Source organism: Hyaena hyaena, unplaced genomic scaffold (genome assembly GCF_003009895.1).
Source record: "Hyaena hyaena isolate Hyena2069 unplaced genomic scaffold, ASM300989v1 scaffold_201, whole genome shotgun sequence".
Taxonomy (NCBI): domain Eukaryota; kingdom Metazoa; phylum Chordata; class Mammalia; order Carnivora; family Hyaenidae; genus Hyaena; species Hyaena hyaena.
The window spans coordinates 2,555,870-2,578,428 of record NW_024080833.1 but is presented as its reverse complement, the minus strand read 5'-3'; the positions used below and the strand labels follow the sequence as shown (position 1 = coordinate 2,578,428).

Sequence of the window (22,559 nt, the reverse complement as noted above, 5' to 3'; positions counted from 1 at the left end):
AAGAAGAGAGAGATGGGGGCTGGGGAGGAGAAGGAGGAAAGGAAGGAAAAAGGGAATGAGCGGGGGGGCGGGGAGGGAAAACGGAAGGAAGGGAGGAAGTAGGAAGGAAGGTGGACAAGGGAAAGGAAGAAAACATTGAAAGAGGGAAGAAGAGAATCTATCAACAACGATCAGCAGCTCTACTTTTCTCAGGGTAGTGACAGAGGCCAGACTAGGAAAGGGGTGGGGAAATAGGAGCGAGAAGAGATGGGGGAAGGGAAGGGGAAGGGGGCAGGACGATGTGAGACCGAGTCAGGGAAATGAAAGAAAGCAAGCCTTTTTTGGTGGCCCTCCACACAGGCTCCCGAAGCACAGCACGCCCAGCCGTGGGCCGGGACCCACACACCCTGGTCCTGAGTGGAGAGGCTGGAGTCCAGAGGAACTACAGAAGGGATGAGCAGAGCCACGGTGAGCTTTTCAGCCTCAAAGATTTCCAGATGCTCAGATAGAAACCCTTGGGGCTGCAGGGGCAGGTGGCAAAGGGCAAGAAGCAACAGACTTCAGTTTTGGTTTTAACAAAGCCAAGAATTAAAAATACTAAGTCTAAAGAGAGCTCCCAGAATTTTTCTCCTCAGATGGGCTGATTTCTTCTCGTTGACTCATCTCTGGTGAGATTCTTGAGGAAGTACTATCTTGTTGAAATGAGTGCTTTGCAGCTAAACACTGAGGCTGCCTGAGATGTGATATAGTTCAGAAAATACAGTTTTAAGGTATGCAGAACATTTGTGGTTTGAGTTGTGCAAAATGTATTTCTTTTTTTACTTGAAAGAAAATGAGTTGCTTTTCTTTACTGGTGTCTGGGTATCTAATTCTTTTAAGTATTTGAAGCACTGACGCATTATAACCCAGCGTATGATTTTAACACTTAAATCTTGGACATCAATAGTTCATGAAGTATCAAAGAGCACTTTAATTTTTTTAAATGTTTTATTTATTTTTGAGACTGAGAGAGACAGCGTGAGCAGGGTAGGATCAGAGAGAGGGAGACACAGAATTGGAAACAGGCTCCAGGCTCTGAGCTGGCTGTCAGCACAGAGCCGGGCGCAGGGCTTGAACCCACGAAGTGTGAGATCATGACCTGAGCCAAAGTTGGACAATTAACAGACTGATCCACCCAGGCGTCTCCAAAATACACTTTAAAAAATGCATATTAAATATCAAATAGTTTCATCTAACAGCTCAGCAGAAGGGAAGTAGAAAAATTCCCGAAATGTAGGGAAAAATTCAGAGTAGTAGCAATCAGCAACATGAGGCTAAAACATGAAAAAAAAGAAAGAAAGAAGGAAAGAAAGTAAACTTTGAGTCAGTTTTGAAGCAACTTAACGCTACCTTTTCATGCACATCTAAGAAACCTCTTACTTCAGTCAGGGTTAGTAAACATATGTATTTAATTTTGAACTTTAAGAAAGTTCATAGCCATCTCCTCATGGTGCTGTAAACTTGTGAGTTAAGAATATAAATCTAACTATAATTTTATTTGCAGATATTTCCATGGAAATGTCAGAGCACTCAGAGGGGCTCATGGAATGTCTTCAAGTTGTGCGTCTGGACAGTGCTCTTTTGTGGTATGTTATTATATTGATATATTGATTGATTTTTTATTTTTTAAATTTTTAAAAATGTTTTATTTATTTTTGGGTGAGAGATAGAGACAGCATGAGCAGGGGAGGGTCAGAGAGAGAGAGAGGGAGTCACAGAATCTGAAGCAGGCTCCAGACTCTGAGCTAGCTGTCAGCACAGAGCCCGGCGCGGGGCTTGAACCCGTGAACCGTGAGATCATGACCTGAGCCGAAGTCAGACACTTAACCAACTGAGCCACCCAGGCTCCCGGACATATTTATTTTTCTTAAATATCCACTGAGAGTACACAGTCACAGAGAAGATAATTAGGTAGACAGCTGTTAATTCTACCCTTCTGTGAACATCTTTTTCTTCCTGTCACCTTTAGTGACATCTCAGAAACCTCCTAAACCTGCCACACCCTTGTTTCGGGGTCCAAATCCTAATAATACCACTAAAGTCTTATTATGAAGAAATAAGTTCAATTAAGAAATATCTTATGGGCACTTACAATCTGTACCAAATATTTAGCATGGTACTTTCTATTTTTATCAATAGTTTAGTGCACATCAATGTCATTTCTACAACTGAAGTGTGAGCTCCTTAAGGTCAGACTCATTTTATTTTATTCTTCTCCCATTGGTGTGACACGTTTTATGTCTGATTCTTGAAGTCTCTCCAGCAATAGTTTTGAGCTTTCCCATTCCTAAGGAAGCTAATGTCTTCTAATGCCCTAGCTTTCCTCTGTCCTTCACACATTCTTTACACCAAGTCTGCCTCATGTCACCTGCAAAGCTAGCACTAATTTCATGCAACAAATGTTTTCTGAGTCCCTGCAATGTGTCAGACACTGTCCTAGGCACTGAGGAGACAGCACTAAACAAAACAGTTTCTTCTCCTTAGAACATATATTCTGGTAGAATGCTCCTTCAGAACTCTGTTCCAAATGTTTATTTTATTGTTATTTACTCATTAATCATATCTATTTCTCAATTCTCCGTTCATTTATGATATGTTTAATTTGACCAAGAGTCGTTATGCTTTCTTTGCATCTATTATTCCTTGTTCAGGAGGAATCCTTAGGAGCCTGTAAAAATGGGATCTGTGTCTTCTTTGTTATTTCACTATGGTTTTTGCCCTATACAGCAGAAACTCAGTAAATGCTGATGGCTGTGAAAACATTTACTTTAACGGTACAACAGTGTTTCACATAGATCATACCATGCTTAGAATGGCATATGCTACCATGAGATCATTGTGGGTTTTCTTCCTTCCTTCCTTCCTTCCTTCCTTCCTTCCTTCCTTCCTTCCTTCCTTCCTTTCTTTCTTTCTTTCTTTCTTTCTTCTTTCTTTCTTTCTTTCTTTCTTTTTCTTTCTTTCTTCCTTTCTTTCTTTCTTTCTTTCTTTCTTTCTTTCTTTCTTTCTTTCTTTCTTTCTTTCTTTCTTTCTTTCTTTCTTTCTTTCAGTAGGCTCCATGCCCACTGTGGAGCTCAGTGCAGGGCTTGAACTCACAACCCTGAGATTAAAACTTGAGCTGAGATCAAGAATCAGATGCTTAACTGACTGAGTCACCCAGGCGCCACTTGGTTTTGTTTCTTTCAAGTCCTCAGATTTGAGGCACCCATATGATTACTAAACACCATCAGCTGAGTGTCTTTGTGCACAGAACATGATCTAAATCAATTTCACAGTCCTGCATCATTTGGTTTTGTACATTATTATTTTTTTAAAGCATAGTTACATAGATAAAGTTTGAGCTATATATTTTCCTGTGGCAAAAGATTATCTTTTTGATATGAAAGAGATTACTAGAAGTATGTTGTTATTCCTGTCCTTATATTACTTCTCTCGTAGAAACATAAATGTTGGCTTCTAGGAAATTGTCCCAGGATAAAAAAGTGGATAGTAAATTTTCTATATGTCATTAATATAAATAGAAAAGGAAATATGAATTTCTAAAATACATTGGTTGAGTTTCATTGGAAATTCATTGGAATTTCATCTTCCAATTACATTGGAAGAATTTTGAAAAAAAATTATGAAAATAAATCTCGGAAGCCACCACATTTGTCTAAAATATGAGCAAAAAAAAAAGTATTGAATGTTACTATGAAAAGTGGATAAAAACCAAAGGTCTACTTCAAATCTGCAAATGACTGATTTTATGACCCTGAGAAGGTAACCTTTACTCTTGAGGTCTTGGTTTCCTCATGTCTATGTGGCAGGCCCAGCATGGATTCGTTCTAGATTCTTCTCAGCCATGACTGGGAGCCTGTATAGTTTGCATTGCTGTCTTTCAGATTTCCTTGGACGTCATGGGACCGACTGCTGGACTTACCACTATTCTAAAAAACCCATGCAATGGGCAAAGGCTAGAAAGTTCTGCCAAGAAAATTACACAGATTTAGTTGCCATACAAAACAAGGGGGAGATTGAGTACCTGGAGCAGACTCTTCCCTTCAGCTCTTCTTACTACTGGATAGGAATCCGGAAGGTGGGCGGAGTGTGGACCTGGGTGGGAACCAACAAGTCTCTCACCAAAGAGGCAGAGAACTGGGGGCACGGAGAGCCGAACAACAAGAAGTCCAAGGAGGACTGTGTGGAGATCTACATCAAGAGGGCCAAAGATGCAGGGAAGTGGAATGATGACTCCTGCCACAAGCAAAAGATAGCCCTCTGTTACACAGGTAGGGGGGTGATGGTGGGACCCCAGGCTTGTGGGGATGTTAGGGAAGAAAGCAGTTTCTAATATCTTCTAAAAAAAAAATCCAGTTCTCTAAAAAATAAAATAAAAGCATGTCCCTTCTGTGCATTTTTGGTGTGTAAGGCTGGTGCTAACACCCAAAAGTGACTCCTTTAAATCAATTTACATCAATATGATAAATATATGTGAGAAGTAAAGCAGAGAAACGGACACAGAGATGTGGGTCTGACCAAGAGCTCAGGCTCATGTGCCCCCCCCCCCAGCTTTTCTCATTGCTTATGGTGGTGGGCTTTATGCTCATGTTTCCTTCTTCGCCTAATCTTCTATAATTCTATATAATGAAATATTGCCATGTTTCCTTATCTGTGGAGGCTGAAAATTTGTTTTCAGTTCCCAAACAGTATTTTTCCAAGTCACGTTTCATCAGTAATCTGACCTCTTGTAAATTGGGTTCTCTACTGATTTAACAAGTTTAGACTTTTTAATCTTTATATAATACTTTCTCAGAAGAAAGGGATTGCTAAGTATATTGCAGAAATGGTTGGGGTTAGGCCATCATTTAACATACTTATAACATTTAAAACAAAGTAATTCGAAGAGTGTCAAAGTATGTCAATGAGTTTCCCCACAATGTTAGAGAGTATTTGTGCTGGTAAATTCATTCTAAGTATATGTCTGTGGCTAAATGGGCAGTATATGACATAAATAAAAAATCCTGACATTTTTGTGCAAAAATGTTACGAATGTACAAATAAAGCTTTCCCACTTACTAAAGCAGTCTTGGCCAAAAAAGTTATCTGTATCCAAAGAAATGACTCTGAGTACTAAGAAGTAATCACGTTCAAATAATTTATTTCACTCCCCACCTTTAAAGCTTCTTGTCAGCCCTTGTCATGTAGCAACCATGGAGAATGTGTGGAAACCATCAATAATTATACCTGCAACTGTGATGTTGGGTACTACGGACCCCAGTGTCAATTTGGTAAGGCCCTTTTCTGTCTTTGCTTCTCCTTGTGTAAACTTACAGGGCTTATTGTAGTTTATGGAAGTTGACAGGGACAAAACAGTACTAGCCATTCCGAGAAATGAGAAGTTTTGAACTGAAGGATATGCTTGCACAATGTTGTTACTTTTCCTGAAAGATTTCATAAGTCAGCATGAAGTTTCTGTTCACTTCTTAGCAAGTCTTTTTGAGTGCCACAGAGAATATAGTGTTCGGATAAAAGCTTTAAGGATGACAATAATGAATCGAGCATGGTAGATTCCTATTCTTAGGGAACCCATAATCCAGCAAACGGGTTGGACTCATTAGAACTCTGATGTCAGAAAGAAACATTGCCATTTATTGTTGGGGGGGGGGTGAGTTACCCTTTGTATAATCTTGCTTTTGTATGTAATCCTCAAAGTCATGACAGGGCACGGCTGAAAAGAAAAGTTCAGATAATGATACACAATATAGGTCAGAGAAATATAGTAATAAATCCAACACATTTATTTGGGCTACGTATTTTGGGGGATACAATGACAAATCTGTTATAGATTCTGTCTATGAAAGATTTGCAATTAGCTAGTGGAAATTATATATGCTTATAATTCAGTTTGATGGAAAGCAAGGTACAAGCTGGAATTAACTGCCTAATGAAAGAATCTGGCCTTTATTGGACAATGGGAGCCCACTTAGTATCTTAACACCTGCATTTGGGGCAATTTTCCTAAAGGCAATGCATAATATGGATTGGAGAACAAAAAGAAAGAAGATGGAGAGAATCAGTAGGAGTCTATTGAAATCATTCAGAGTTGTGGTGGTAGAAACAGAAAGGAAAGAGTACATAGACTCAAAGTCAAGGAGTCTTTGACCCAGTCAGCTCACTACTGAAAGAAACACCAAATCATTTGGTTGTTATTGGTTGAGTTTCAAAACTATGGTTGAAGTATCTGAGGCACAGGAGAAAAAAATAGAAGAAGAGAAATTCAGTATTTGTAAATAATAGACAGAGAATTAAAGAATTAGAGCCAAAAAATAAATTTAAGTGTCAACCAAATGGTGACGGTTTAACTCATTTCACTCAATTCCTACCCAATAAGTTACCTTCAACTCCTGAAGTTTATTTTTTATTATTTCTTTATTGGTCCTGAATTTTAATATTTTATTTTATTTTATTTTAAAGAAAGAGTGCACATGAGTGCAGGAGAAGGACAAAGAGTGAGTGAAGGTGAGAGAGTGAGAGAGAGAGAGAGAGAGAGAGAGAGAATTCTAAGAAGGCTCCATGCTCAGTGTAGAGCAGGATGTTTGGCTCGACCCTATGACCCTGGGATCATGACTTGAGCTGAAATCAACAGTCAGATGCTCAATCAACTGAGCAACCCAGGCACCCCTGACCTTTAATTTTTTAATTCTTATAATATTGATATGCCTATTTCACTCCTTTTTGAACATTTTACTCTTTTTTCTGTCTCGGCTTTCATCTTCTCACTCTTTTCTGGTCTTCTTTCTACCTATAGTCATTTCTCCTTGCATTTCTTCATAGGTGTTTATCCAAGCCCATACTCTTGTTATTTCTCATCTTCTATCTTTTTGCCCATTGCTTTTCTGACTCTACATGTCCCCGCTTTGGTCAAACTTCTGTGGACTCACAGATTCATGTGAGCTTTAGACTGACAAATCTATTTCCAGCCCCAAACTCCAAGTATGCTAAGAATATCTTTTGGGATATCCAAAGAACTGTAAAATTAATTGTCCCAGCCAACTTCCTTTTTTATATTTCTTACCTCAGTATGAGGCACCACCCTTTATATGGGTACTCTGGTATGAACTCTTTCACCTCCCCTTACATCTATGCAAAGTAACACACTACTCATTTTTACAACTTATTGTTCTTCCAATTTGTCTCCCATTTGTCAGTTCTGCTACTACTGCCCTCATTCATCCTAGATTATTGGATTAATTCCTTAGCAGAGTTCCACAGCTTTAAATTAGCTCCCCTTAAGTATACTATTCATGCTACAAAGAGGCTGATTAATTAAAAACAATCAAGCAAACATCATACATATACCAACCATTTAATTTCTACCTATCCTCTGTCCTACAGGATGAAATCTAAACTCTTCAAGGCTTAGAGAAATGCTTGGTACACAGTCAGTAGTCATTAAATTAAAGAAAAAAGATAAAAGCATTTTGTCTTAGCTCCTGCCTTTCTTTCTTATCTCACCTCACACCGTTCCCTGCCTCCCTGTTCCTTCTAGTAACATCAAAATGCTTGTAGTTCTCCACACTTTTCATATGTGCTTTGTATTTCATTGACTTGCTCATGGATTTGTCTCTCATTTTGCACATGGCTGACATACCTGTTCATCCTTAAGACATAGTTCAAAGATTGTTTTTTTTTCCCCCAGAAAGATTTATTTGGACCCTAAGACAAGCTAAGTGTCCCTATTCCATTTTCCAGTAGGTCTGCATATTTCTTTCTTCTTTATCCACATTTGTTGAAGTAATCTATTTACTTGTCTGTATTCCCTGGTAGACTAGCAGCAGCTTGAGGTCAGTAAGTATTATTTACAATTTCAGATGTCAGACTGAGACTATGCCTGAAGTATATAAGGCACTTGCTTGCAGGCATGAATAGAATTGGAGAACATAATTTAATCTGGACTTGTACTGTATTTGGAAAGTATAAAAATTCTTCTAGTTCCTCAAGTCCTTTCTTCATTCAAATCTCAAAAGCAAGGTCACAACAATGGCTCAAGATGGATAAGGAATAGGACACAAGAATTGAAATATTTGCTCACATGGCATGGAGGGGCCTAAAAATGTGAAGACTCATTTCCAAGGCTCAATTCAATCTCTAATACTACCAGTCAGAGCAGGGAAATAGATGGAGAGGGAATCAAAATCAGAAGAACTGAAGGTCTGGAGCTGAGCTAGAGAAGGTGAAAATAGTATCAAGGCCAAGATGCTTCCTTAAGCTACCCCACTCTTTTTCCACACCTCCTGCTCCCAACACTATACTTTACCTAGGAGCTCTGATATCACAATTATTTCCAAAAAGAGCTAGTCATTCCCACTTAAACCCATCTAGGTTTAATAATTCTCTCCTTAGGAGCACTTGAGTGGCTCAGTCAGTTAAGCATCTGACCCTTGGTTTCAGCTCAGGTCATGATCTCACTGTTTGTGAGATCGAGCCCCACAATTCTCTCTCTCCTCTCTACACCCCCCCCTTCTCTCTCTCAAAATAAATAAATAAACATAAAAAGTTATCTTCTCAGAAAATGCCAGCAATAATAAGAAGACTAGCTCATGTTTAATTAGGACTTTCTATGAGCCAAGTTCTCTTCCAAGTCCTTGACTTACATTAGACCATTTGATCCCCACACCAGTTCTAGGAAGTTAATACAATCGCATGACTCCTCTTTCATAGATGAAGAGACTGAAGTTGGAAGGGTTAGTTCACTTTGTGCAAAGGCACTTGGTGACCAAAACTAGGATTCAAACCGAGACACCGGGTCCTCTCCACATTAGCCAATACTGTTTCTTTTCTTACTGCAGTCGTTCAGTGTAAGCGTCTGGAGGCCCCTGAACTGGGTACCATGGAATGTATTCACCCTGTGGGAAACTTCAGCTTCAGCTCCCAGTGCACCTTCAACTGCTCTAAGGGCACAGATCTCATTGGGTTTGAGGAAACCACTTGTGGATCTGTTGGAAACTGGTCATCTCTAGAACCAACCTGTCAAAGTGAGTAAGTCTTCAAACCAGAGGCTTTGTCATGGCTGACTTGGGTTAACTGAGAAAATGCAGCAGAGACTTGCAAGGAATCTCTGTCCTTTTTGGAACATAATTCAATCTAACTTAGATCACACTGTGATGCTTTTAAAAAGGATTATTGTTACTTGAATCAAAAATAAAAGCCACAAACAAAAAACAACAACCAAATACCTCTGGAACCATCTAGTGATATGTACATAATTTTCAGTAATACGCAATGTGATTATAGCGTAATTTTTACTTTAGTTTTCTCACCGTCATGGCATACATAGTCCAGATGAACCTCAGTTAAATGTTGATTGTTCTCTCCTCTCAGTAACACCTATTTTATGTGGTGTCTTACTTAACACCAACCAATTTCCTTCTCAGGGTGTAGAGTTTTTTTTGATTGTTTTATTTGGTTTATTCTTGAAATCATTTTTTACTTTTCATCCTCTATGAACTCTCAGAGGAATAACAACTGCCGTGAAAAACAAAAACACGGTCTCTTGATCTTTTTTCATTTGAGGTATGGTGGGTTTTTCCTTTATAGCTGTCAAAAAGACTATCCCTATACAGGAGAAAATTGGTGACGTCTGAGCTTGTGAAGTCTTGGTTACATTTTCTACGTTTATGCATCTGACTCACTAATTTTAAGTGGTTTAATTCTTAAGAAAAAAACTATCAAAGTCATACTGAAATCACTGAACTAAATTGACAAACCTGCTGAATTTTATAAAATTTTAGTGACTTGCTTCAGAGAATTAGGGTGTTTTCCAACACTGTTTACTTTAGAACCATTGTAAGAGTGGAAATTCTCTACATTCACCGAGAATATTCCATAAGCACTCTTGAGGCCAAGGCTATGTAATACTCCCAGGCAGTGGTTGAGAGTTACCAGGACTGGAGCAGCAACCTGGAGCCACCAACTCTCCCCTCTGCTCCACACCTCCCCACCTGCAAGGGCTTTCAGTGCTCCTGGCTTCACCTCTGATGCCCCATTCTCCATCATTCTCAAGAAAATAAAGTCTGGAGACATTATCAGAACTAATTTTTAGAATTTAGAAATGTCTAGATTCAATCAAGTGGTTCTACAGTTGAGTCAAGCAGCTTTGGCTAAAAACCTTTGGTGAAAGGAGGGTCTCTACTCAGAAATACTGCTTTTTTATTTTTCATGGAAGTTATTTCCTGTAAGCCTCTAATGGCACCTGATTTGGGAACTATGGACTGTAGTCACCCCCTGGCCAACTTCAGCTTTACATCCACGTGTACCTTCAGCTGCTCAGAAGGAACTGCATTAACTGGGGAGAGAAAAACTACTTGTGGACCAACGGGAATCTGGTCAAGCCCTAGTCCGATATGTCAAAGTGAGTAAGTTTGCCCTGATATGCTGACAACTTAAAAAGGGAGCTGGTGAATGGGAAGATGGCATGGAAAGATAGATTAAACTTAAAAATTTTCATTTTTCTAAATATATATGCCTCAACATTAAATCTGTACACATTAATTTACTATAAAATCCTTGGCTGTTCTTGCTTCTTCCTTCAATGACACCCACTTCTTTTTACAGCCAATTTTTAACTCATTGTATCTCAACTTTTAATATCTAAATGCTCTGTCTCTGACTTATTTCTTTTATTTTCTGACTTCTTACTCATTCTTCTATTCCACTACAATCTCACTTCTGTTAGTCCATTAAAATGTTTCTACAAAAGTCACCAGTTGCTACAAAAGTCACCTAATTCCCAAAATAGTATATACTTATCAATTATCACTAAGCCTATGCCTCCCTATCTGTGTATGAGAAGGACTATGTCTTCCTCATTTCCATACAGTAGACACCTAGTGCCTGTGCTAAATAAGTTGCTAAATAAGTGCACATTAAATTAGCATATGAAAGAGTCGCTACTCAGGTCTGTTCCTGAGATCACCTCTACCAATGGAAAAGGTTTTAAGTGGTGGGATCTCTAGAAACTATCAGAGAAGCTGATCTCTGTATGGCACAGGGCCAAGGCATATGGGAGGGAATTGGGGAGGAGGCATGGGGTCTTTAGGGGAGATTATGTATCAGGCTTATGGGACATTTCCTTTTAAAGCTGGGTCAGTGTCCATTTCCTCATTCTCATGGAACCTATAGATGTCCTCTATTTGGGTTGTCTGGGGACTTGAGTCTTTTTTTCTATTATATATTTGGGTGTTGGGGTGGAAGCACCTTGAAAGGGTTCATCAAAGTAACATGAAGAACGGGGGACACAAACCCTATGCTAATATGCAAAAATAAATTTCTTTAATCGGTGGTATTAGAAGATAGCTTTTTTCATAACATTGGTTTTTCCAAAAAATGTTCCCAAAGGTTCACTCTCACAGGAGTATCCATTTACTTATTTGTGCAGGAGGTGGAAATATGTAGTAGGACACTATCATTTGAAAGACAGTTCAGCATAGGTCCTCAGCATGTATACAGCAAGTGCATATGTTGGCACAGCAGCTTTAAAGGAAAAATATTAATAGTTTCCTTTGACCGATTTGTCCCTGGTTAAGAAGACTGGCTTTTATTTTTCCTGAAGTTGCATTCGATGTTTTGGGTCTTCTCTGTGCATCAGAGTCCCAACTATTGAACAAGGCCAGGGGGATAAATACAATGGTGACCACTTCGTAAGATTTTTAGGTACTTCTCCCAGGAGTTCCATGAATCACAAACCTGGGGATTAAGAATTTATAGGCATTGAGCTAGAGAAACTTGTCCTGTCTTTGCCTCTGCTGCAGGTCGTAACAGTCCTTCCCATGTAGGTTTCCTCGTCCACCGAACGTTATCAAATGGGCTGTTATTGGGAGACATGAGAAGGAACAAAAGCTCATGTCATGAGATGACACTAAGGATATAATGCTGTGGCCTCATGCCGTATGCCTTACTGATCTCTCTTTCAGAAGTGGACAGGAGTTTCTCAATGATCAAAGAGGGTAACTATAACCCTCTCTTCATTCCAGTGGCAGTCATGGTTACTGCTTTTTCTGGGTTGGCATTTATCATTTGGCTGGCAAGAAGATTAAAGAAAGGTATGTAAGTTTGACTTCATATGAAAATATGCAATTCAAAGTGGATAAAAGTAGGGGTGCCTGGGTGCTCGGTCGGTTAAGTGTCCAACTTTGGCTCAGGTCATGATCTTGAGGTTTGTGAGTTCAAACCCCACGTGGGGCTCTGTGCTGGGACTCTGTGCTGACAGCTCAGAGCCTGGAGCCTGCTTTGGATTCTGTGTCTCCCTCTCTCGCTGCCCCTCCCCAGCTTGTGCTCTGTCTCTGTTTCTGTCAAAAATAAGCAAGCACTTAAAAGTAATTTAAAAAAAAAAAAGCAAAGTGGATAAAAGAATAGAAACCCACAGGAAATTAAGATTTGTAGATTCAACTGAAGCAGGATACTAAATTCTGTGTTCTGTAGACATCATTGCTGGGGGAGTGGGAAACAGCCCTACACCCTTTCATTAAAACAAGTTGGTTGATTTGTGCTTTTCATTTGACAAACCTTTTAAAAATGCCTACTGTCTTCAAGGCCCCTTCTAGTGCACTAATAGACAAATGAGATATTTTAATGGTTCTTTGCTCTTATTTAATTCTGAAAAAAGGATGCATAATCTCGGTCCTCTTAAGAGCCTACATGCCTTTGATCTCAGTGCAACAATTCCACTAGAAAATGAATCTAATGTCCAGTAAAGTTATTAAGGCACTATTCTCCAAAACCTGAGCCACATACCTGCCTGGCTTCTGACATGTGGGAAATGCATTGTCCCTTCTGACATGTGGGAATTGCATTGTCCCTGGGAGAAATATCCACATTTTTCTCCCCAGTGTCTATTCCCTGAGGTAATAGCTCTAAATAAATGCACTGCATATTCACGCTTCCCTCCACTCTGGCCTGGAGAAGAAAAGGGAAAGAAGGGCTGTTTGAGAAACTAACAGCCACTACCTGGAACAGTACCTGGGACACCACCAGGGGAAAGCAACAGCATTACCCCCCTCATCTCCCTCCTAGATGCCCAAGCCTTAGAGTGGGACCAGCTTCCTGGCTACAGATCCACAGTCTGTGGCAGGTTCTGGGTGTGCACTGCCACATTTGGCCAAACTTGCCTGACATAAACATTGAAGACTATGAAATTCATGGACACTAAGCATCTTTAGAGATATCCCTGCTTTAAGTTCAGAGGCCATGAATGGTCTCAAAACAACTGCTAACCAACGGTTCGGTGTTGCATTTCTCCAGAGTCAGTTGATTGTCATTTTAATTTTACTTCCATCAGTTAATTAGTATGTGTTCTCTTCAATGAACATGGTATATAAAGGCTGCCTCTTACCCATCCTCACTGCCAATTGCAGGAACATTATCTACCAATCCCTAATGGTCTTCTACTATCTTTGGAATCTTTCATTCCAAACTTAAGAATCAGGATACTAGGTTAGTTTTATAACCAACCCAGAAGGACCATGGAAGAGGTCACTGGTGATGGGCAAGAACTTCATTAGTGTAAAGTAAGAGCACTGAGCAGTTTAAATGTCTCTGCTCCTGTTCTTGGAAATTCTGCTAATATGGGTCCCATCATTTTATAGTACTTTACTAAGTACTTAAATGTTACACGAAGGAAAGAATGAGACTTTTCTCCCACCATTGATTGTCGTCTCCACTAAGACTTCAAACTCTGACCCCAGTCATCCCTTTTTCCCTCCTCCTTTGGGTGATGGTGACAGAGCTGAGGGTTAGAGAATGCAGTGTGCATTTATACACTGGTTTCTGGCATAGGAGGCTGCTATCTAAATAACCTTTAAAGATATGGAGCCTGTGAGTCACCTTAATAAGAAGGATATCCCCAAATTCCATAGTCTCTTTTTTCTTTTTTAAATTTTTTTAATGTTTTATTTATTTCTAGGAGAGAGAGAGACAGCGTGAGCAGGGGAGGGTCAGAGAGAGAGGGAGTCACAGAGTGAAACAGGCTCCAGGCTCTGAGCTGGCAGCCAGCACAGAGCCCGACGCGGGGCTCGAACCCACGAACCGCGAGATCATGACCTAAGCGAAAGTCGGACGCTTAACCGACTGAGCCACCCAGGCACCCCAATTCCATAGTCTCTTAATAAATGTTTNGGGAGTCACAGACTGAAACAGGCTCCAGGCTCTGATTTTGGCTCAGGTCATGATCTCATGGTTTGTGGGACTGAGCTCCACATCAGACTCTGTGCTGGCAGCATGGAGTCTCTCTCTCTCTCTCTCTCTCTCTCTCTCTCTCTCTCCCCCGCCCTCTTTCTTCCCTCCCCCCTCTCAAAATAAAGAAATAAAACTTAAAGAACTGTTAGTAGAATCAAAAGAATAGAACGCAGTGACTTGTATTTAGCGGCAGGGTGTGGGGTGGGGGTTAGCTGGCTAAGGTGGTTCTATAAGCAGTGGTGAGAAAGGCAGTGGGGTTGTTTTTAAATTTTTTACCCTGGAGTCATTTCTGTACAAGATCTCAAACTGATAACTTGAAAACTATATGCCCCTGCTGTGGGAATAAGTGTGGGGCAAACAGGAAACAGATAACGGGCAGTTAGGCTAGATACATGTATGCCAGCAAAGAGAACAGAAGCCCCAAAAGATCACTGACTTTGTAGGAAAGTCAAGGTATCTTTAATGTAGCATTTCAGTGGTCTTCATTTGTGGAACATCTTCTGATATTTCCAACTTCCAAGTGGCTTCGTCTTTCAAAGATTTTAGTTGTTAAGTTAGTTCTTTGAAACATGAAGAATGTTTTTCCCAATGTTCCACAGTGTTAAGAATGATGGGTAGGTTCCCAGGATAACCCCTCAGAGCTTTTCTAACTGTGTAGCTGACACATTTACAAGAAACAAAATTAAAAACAGTAAATCCGCATGTATGCAGCAGTCATCAACTCTGAGAATTTCCTCCATGTTGTGTTTCAGGTTCGTAAGCTGGAAAAGGAGGAAAGGTGAATATTCAGGACATAGTAGCCGAGGAAATGAGCAGATTACTGACTCGTTCTGTCCTCAGGACCTGTGCTTTGGCCTCTGCCTTTGTTATCTTGATATCCAGACTTTAGCTCCTCTCTTCTGGAAGAGAGATAAATACAGGCACTAGAAACATGTGCCCTCTGAATAGACTTGTCTAGAACCACTTTGTTTCCCTAAATAATCATTCCCTGATTAGTCATCATCCTTGGGATAAATAAGCACATTAATTAATTAATTAATTAATTAATAATAAAATAATAAATAATAAAACGGAAGCAGTGATTTGAGGCCAAATCCCTCAAATCCTACTATCAGCAGAGCCAGAATCGGAGATCAGACTCCCATTCACACAGGCCTCCTAACATCACTGATCTTTGAGGCTCTATTTTTTTTCTCTTGGTTGGAAGAATTCCCCACCTGAACCAACAACCCACAGGGTTAGAACAGGGCACGAAACTGAACACATGCCCTTAGTTCCTTTTTCTTCAAAAAGAGCTCTCTTGTAGGAACATAGTCTTGCTCATGTATTGGTATATGTTTCATTGTTCCTAAAAGGAAACTATATTTATATGAAGGTAAACAAATAGACCCTGAGATTAATTCAGATTAATTCAGATTAATTCAGAATTCAGATTAATTCTCCCTGCTCAAATGCATTCAACCCATCTCACCAGCAGGCTGAATTTGAGAAGAAATATTTAAAATAGTAAATTCTAACATTTTAAAGGTTTAAAACAGTAACTGTCCACTGTCCATGTGCTTGGTCCTGGCCTAAATACTTTGAATACATTTTACTTTATCAACTCAATGAGGGAGATGTAATTATCACGCCCCTTTCACAGATGAAGGGACTGGGGGTTCAGAAGGTAAGTAGCTATTCAGAGACACACTGCAGTTGATAAAATAGAACTTACACCCAGGTTGGATGACTCCAGAACTCCAGGGAGTTTTTGTTTTTGTTTTTGTTTTTGGTGGGATTTTTTTGCTTTTATTTCCTCTGGAGTTCCAACTTTGCTATTCATTCATTGTTCTCCTTACTTATACCCTGCTTTTTCCAAAAATAATCTAAGATAGTTTATGAAATGTATTCAACATAGGTTAAAATGAGTTTAAAAGTAAATAAGAAAAGGAAAGCCAAAATTTAAGGCACAAAAATAAGCTGGAGCAAGAGGTGAAGTTAGTACACAAAAATGTGTGTCACAAAGTCCTATACACTCTACAGAAAAGGGTCTTGGCTCTGGCTCTGTTTCCTGGCAGCCGAAGAAGGGAGTATAATGAGTTATTATATTTACTGTGTTTGTAAGATAAAAACACATCAGTTACTCACATTAGATGAGTAATTCCTACCACCGAGACCCGAGTGAAATATCTTTGTGGATTCTCACAGACAAGGTGGTGTGAGACGTAATGACACATATTCTTACGATATTACCAGCTAAGTCTGTTAGGGAAGAATCTTCAGGTGGGAGGAGACGGCAAGTGAGGACGGGATAAACATGGGGAAAGGTTTGTTGGAACTGACCAGCAGGTCATTCCAGCTCGGCTGCTGTCTTTGTGATCAGCACCGGGGATGAAACGGAACCCTAAGAAGCATCTGCAACAGTGAGGCTATCGCATCTGAGTATCTACCGCTGTTTGAATCAAAACATTAAGCCAGCATCTCAAATCCCCTTCTACACAGATGGGGTCCACCCAACAAATGTATAATACTTTCCAAAAGACAGTTTGAGAGTGGGACTCTGCTTCTCTCTTTCTTACAAAAAAAAAGTGGAATTGTCTACTTACACTAATGCCATTTTTCTGTTTCTTGTGTTTTTAGGTAAAAAGTCTAAGGAAAGGTAAGTTTCATCAGTGAGAAGTTTCTGCATCTGTTGATCTTTTCTCTACCTGCCTTGAGATACTTCCTGTTAGAGCTAGACATCTTAACTCGGGTCTCATTCACATGAAATTTCCATATAAAATGATAATCCACTAGCCTCCCATAAATGCTTTGTTTTTACGGTTTTTGTATTTTTGAGTGCTAGTGGATTGGAATGAATGAATGAACAAACAATGCCCACTTAAGAAAGGGCGGTTATATAAAGGGAGTTCTTTTTGATTATCCCTGAAAAATTTTTAGAGGATTGTAAACATTATGACATATCTCTTCTTGTCCCAGTTGAATGTAAGGGCAATACCAAATACAGTATCCAGGAAACGTTTAGTTGATCAAGGATTTCTTGAGAAACTAATGAATCTCTGGCCCTAGACTCCCAAGCCTTCAGTGCCTGGTACAAGAAGGTAAATGACTACTGCTCTGATTAGCATTGACCTTCAGAAATGTGGAAGAGGTGGGGAACATCAATTCTACCTGTGGCTTCCCCAAAGGGGCAATTCTTTTAGCGTGGTCTGGAACCTCAGGTTTTTTTAAACTGGAGGAACAGACCAAGAAGAGATGCAGACATGTGAAAACGCAATGGTCCATCTGACAGAAGTGAAGAGGGCAAAACATTTCTTCAGTCTCTCACTTGCTTAGAGGTTTAGAGAAGGAGCGTGTAAGTAAGAACGATGGAGATAGGACTTTGGTGGCACACCGAGCACCCAGTTAGAAAACCGAGCTCCTTTAAGATGCTGGAAGAAGCGAGATGGTCCCTGAGAAGGTTGGCTGCTTGTTCACACAACCACACTACCAACCACAAATTGTTATGAAGAAGTTCTTACGAGTTCAGTGAGCTGTAGCTTTGAATGCAAAAGAGAAACTGGGCAGACATAAGGCAACATGAGCCAGAGCATAGAGTAATTTATAAGCCTTATGAAGGAGTATGAACTTAATCCTGAGGTCTGTGGGGTGAAGCAGGTGAATGTCATGCTAACATTTGTATCTGATGAGGATCACTTTGCAGACAGGGGAGTGGGGTGAGTCTGGAGGCAAAGACCTGTTTCGGAGGCATGTAAAGTTATTAAGTTAAAGCTGATGTGGCCTATCTACAGAAGTAGCAGTGAGGTTGACTTAGTTCATGAGGTAGAGGTAAAATCAACTGAATATGGTTACTAATTGGCTAAGCAAGAGAGAGAGAAGAATCCAATAAGTCATCGTGGTTCTGAGTGGGGACTGGCAGATAGTTACCATCTGTACAGTGCCATTTACTGAGAAGGAAACACAAAAGAATGAGAGGTTTTGGAGGTAAAGGTCACGGGTTCAGTTCTGTCGATGTTGAGCTGTAAGTGTCTGTGGCTCATCCACAGTTGATTGGTTCTGTCTGTAGTACAGGGCCATCTGGGGGCCAGAGACTGGATTTCGGGGTTCTCACACTCCGGGAGGTTAGCTGCTATTTCGGGAGCAGGTACAGTCATCTGGGGAGAGCGAGGAGCAAGGAGCGGGAGAATGGAAGGGGATGTGGAGGGAGGGCGGGGACGGGTGCGGCATCCGTATCAAACAGGTCAGTGAAGGACACGGGGATGGGGAGGGGGTGCCAGAGACGCAAAAGGAAAATGAGGAGAGTCTGGGTCCTGAATGCCAGGGAAATAGAAACGGTTTCAAGCGATATTGGGAGAACCAGTGAGTTTCCACTGGATGTAGCAAGGCTGTCCGTGCAGAGCCTGTTCTCGGTGTTGAGGTCAGGAAGGAAGTCTGATAGCCCAGTGTTGAGGAATCAGTGGAGATGAGGAAGTAGAGGCAGAACATGTAAGCCAACTCTTTAAAAAGCTTGGCTGGGAGATGAGGCGCTTAGGAAGGTAGCTGGATAGGGACATTGGGTCAGTGGATGTTCTTTTATTCGATTTTGTTTTAGTGCCCTATCTTCCATTCGATAGTGTCAGTGGGGTCCTAGACCCTTCTCTGGGCTGGGCTCCTTATCTCTGTGGGCAGGAAATCCACAAGATGTTAAGATTTCTTTCATGCTCACACCCACTGAGTGAAAGTCTTTTTTGACACAATCCACCCAGAGCCGTTTTCTGGTCACAGGAACTACTTATTTTTTCATTGCCACTAGATGGAAGCAGATCGATTCAATGTTTTAGAAGACCTTGGGGCACAGGAAGAGGCTGGCAGGAAGAGTATTAGCATTAAGTTAATTACCACATTCGGCTAATTGGCGTATTAAGTTTAACGCCTCACTGATTTTTACAATGAATCAATCAATAGTCATTTTGTAAATACTTTTGTGTTAGAACAATGCTCGGCTTGACTGAGACACCAAGACGAGTAAGTCTGTGACCCTGACCTCAGGGAGATTATTATCTAGTTAAGTGGTGAAGACAGAAAAATAAAAAATATATATGTTTTCAGAAAAATATAAGGCAGAGCATAGTAATGGCTGACAATCTCTGTGTTAAAGGACTTTGTCAATGAAGAAGCTTGGTGATCACAAAAAAAAGGCCTATGAAGAAGGTAGACCGTAGGTTGGTTTTGAAGAATGGGTAGGATTTAGGTGTATGGAGAGGAGCAGGGAAGACAGACTACAAGGAGGTGATGGAAACTGGTTTGGCAGTGGGGCCATGACAGTACGTTCAGGAGCCGGTGTCTGGAACTGTGAAGGGCCCAGGTGCACAGGAGCTATAAACAGAAACTGGTACTAGAAGGACTAAGCAAAGAAGCGTTATTTGCCCACCTGCCTTGCAACGCCTCTCATTTATTGATCAAGGTGACTTCAACTCATAGAATTATAACATTTTAGGTCTTGAAAGGATCTTGATGGACATCATGTTCACTATCTTTATAACTAAGCTAATTAAATAACTTTCCTATAGGCCCTGAGAGAGTGACATAGTTAAAATAATTATTAACATTTATGAAACATTAATTGCATGTTGCACACCACTCTGCAAGTTTTACATGTCTGAAATCATTAAATATTGCCTACCAGCCTGTGAGGTGGAGGGAGGTACTATTCATGTCCTCATTTTACAGGTAAAGGAAGAGAGGCAAAGAGAAGTAAAAATCTAGTGAGGTCACTGAATAAATGACAAAGCTGAGATTTGTGCCCATCTGAGTCCAAAGATCTTGCTCTTAATCCTGATGCTTCTAGAACTCAGGACTCTCGTCTCCAATGATAAGAGTTCTAAGTCTCAGATACCCTCTTTCCCTAGTGGTGTGATAATGGTTTCACACTGAAACCGGGTGGGATGGCACTGAGAAAGGGTGGGATGGAAGAAGCAGAATGTGTTTCTAGAACAAGCCAAAGGTAAAATGAAAACCATCACACTAAATGCTGGAGCTCTCTTTTTTTTGTTTTTTGTTTTGTTTTTTAAGCCCTGGAGCCAACCCTCATAGTCTTTTCTGCTCATTTTTATTAGGTCTTGGCTGGTGAATGACCAACTCCGGGGGCATTTGTGGTTTCAATTCTTGCTGGGTTATTTTCACTCTTCTGCAAACTGGTTCTGTTTACCACCTCATTTGGTTTCTGGTGTCTAAATTCTGCCTGGGTAAAAGCTACACCCAAGATACACAGGAAGATATGATGCCAACCTCAGTGGAGGGTATACGTGAAATTTTGTTTTCAGAAACATTTTTATCTCTGTATTGGCAAGCACGTTTGCAGCTGCTGAACTGTGGTTTACCCTGGCAGTTGATCATGAGAGCAGAGTCTCCAAATCTGGCTCTCCTTTTGAAAGGCCGTATTAAGACATGCCATGTTTGGTTCCCCCTCCCCCACCCCTCCCCCCTCCCCTGCAAGGATGAGACAACTGTGTCACACACACACACTCACACACACACAATTTATTTCATGAAACTAGATTCGTCACCATCTCCCTAAATCACATCCCACCAAAATCAGTATTTAGAATTATCACCATAACTTTCACGCGTTTTGATTTTTCTCAAGTTTCTCTTTTCTTTTGAGTATTGCCATCTTTTGCTTTTCACTGACTTTCCACCATCCCAAATCTATCCAAAATGGTCTTCGTACTCATTCGATCAAAAGACGAAGCCCGTGCCCCAAAAGTGTCTCCAGGCATGGTCCACGGACCATCGACAGCACAAGCAGGGAGCTTGTGAGAAATGCAGAATCTGGGACACCACCCAGACCTACTGAATCAGAGTCCCCATTTTAACACCACCTCTGGGCAGCAAGCACCTGCAAGGGTGACAAGAATTGCTTTAGGGTTTTCTTCTTATTCCTTTGTCTGAGTGAACATCCTGTGCTTGTCCTACTTATCTGAGAGGCATTTTCTTCACTCTTCGGAGTTTTACACTGGATATTGATCTTTACTACGAACACTGTTAGATTTTGCAGTGTTTAAGGTCTTTGTTTTAATTTACATTGTCTTATTTTTCATTCAGCATGGATGATCCGTACTAAAGCACCCTCTGTAAAAGAAAATTCTCGGGATCCTGAAGTGTCACTGGATCCTTCAAATCCCTCCCTGAAAAGTTATCACATGGCGGTGTCTCCTGCATTGAAAACAGATGTGTCTCTCTCAGTGCATCTGGAAAGATTTCTGTGGAACCAGCAGCAATCTCTGCTCCCTTTGTGCCCCTGCCTCACCCCTGCACCCCTGCCCACCCTTGTGGTTTATATAGCACACTCTGTTATTCTCTTTTTTGTGGAGAAACGAGATCATAGGGGGAGAAGACTGTGTGGAATTTAAAGATGTTCTATTTTGCTCTCTGTCTTGACTATTTCCAGTTCCACCTTAGTACTGTACCTGAAATTTGATACATGTGCACCTGCAGACTCTGTTTTGATGCAGATCACATTTTATCTCCCCTGCCCCCCAATCTCCCGTAGGGGTACATTCTTAGACATGAGTTCATAAAATTGATGCTGTCCTTGCTTTTCAACTGCAGCAAAGTAGTGAGGTTCCGCCTCAAACAGAAAAGCCCTTCTGCGGGGCGCCTGGGTGGCTTAGTCGGTTAAGCGTCTGACTTTCGCTTAGGTCATGATCTTGCGGTTCGTGGGTTCGAGCCCCGCGTCGGGCTCTGTGCTGACTGCCAGCTCAGAGCCTGGAGCCTGTTTCGGTCCGTGACTCCCTCTCTCTCTGACCCTCCCCTGCTCACGCTGTGTCTCTCTCTCTCTCTCCTAGAAATAAATAAAAAAAAAAAACATTAAAAAAGAAAAGAAAAGAAAAGAAAAGCCCTTCTGCTTGCACAATAGCTTGAGGCTATAAACGGAGGCCATCATCCTAGTTAACTGCCTCCAGACTCCCCACCTTCTTCGGCCATCATCTCCTCTTCCACACATAGCATCTTGTGCACACGAAACAAAAAGAGAGAAGAGAGAGAGATAACCTGCACTGGTTTTTTGCTTTTTTGGGTTTGGGGGGTTACTTTTTACTTTTTTGGTTTTTACTTTACTCATTTTATTAGATCCAGGGGAAAGCTTGTACTCAGTGCTTTTTTTTTTTTTTAAATGACCACTATATTGTTAATAAAGAAACATCACCAGAATGCTAGCTGCAGGTAACATCTCTTGGAAGGTATATGGAAGAGTTAAAACAAGTAGACACAGAATCCTCTTACCTGTCTGCTGAGAGTCTCTTTATTGTTTAGGGTCCATCTCAAGCAGCCCCTCCCCCCATTTCTTTCAAACTAGTCCTGCCACACCTTGT

The 22,559-nt window shown here is 40.8% G+C and overlaps 1 protein-coding gene across 1 annotated transcript; it reads left to right on the top strand.

Annotated features, from left to right (window-relative positions):
• The first annotated feature begins 284 nt into the window (after window positions 1-284).
• Window positions 285-21,619, top strand: SELL (selectin L). The gene is made up of 9 exons (XM_039241882.1): window positions 285-447; window positions 1,523-1,604; window positions 3,900-4,286; window positions 5,178-5,285; window positions 8,847-9,032; window positions 10,223-10,408; window positions 11,970-12,098; window positions 16,849-16,867; window positions 21,292-21,619. The coding sequence occupies exons 1-9, from the start codon at window positions 433-435 to the stop codon at window positions 21,308-21,310; spliced, it is 1,131 nt and encodes a 376-aa protein (XP_039097813.1). The 5' UTR covers window positions 285-432; the 3' UTR covers window positions 21,311-21,619.
• Window positions 21,620-22,559: the final 940 nt, after the last annotated feature.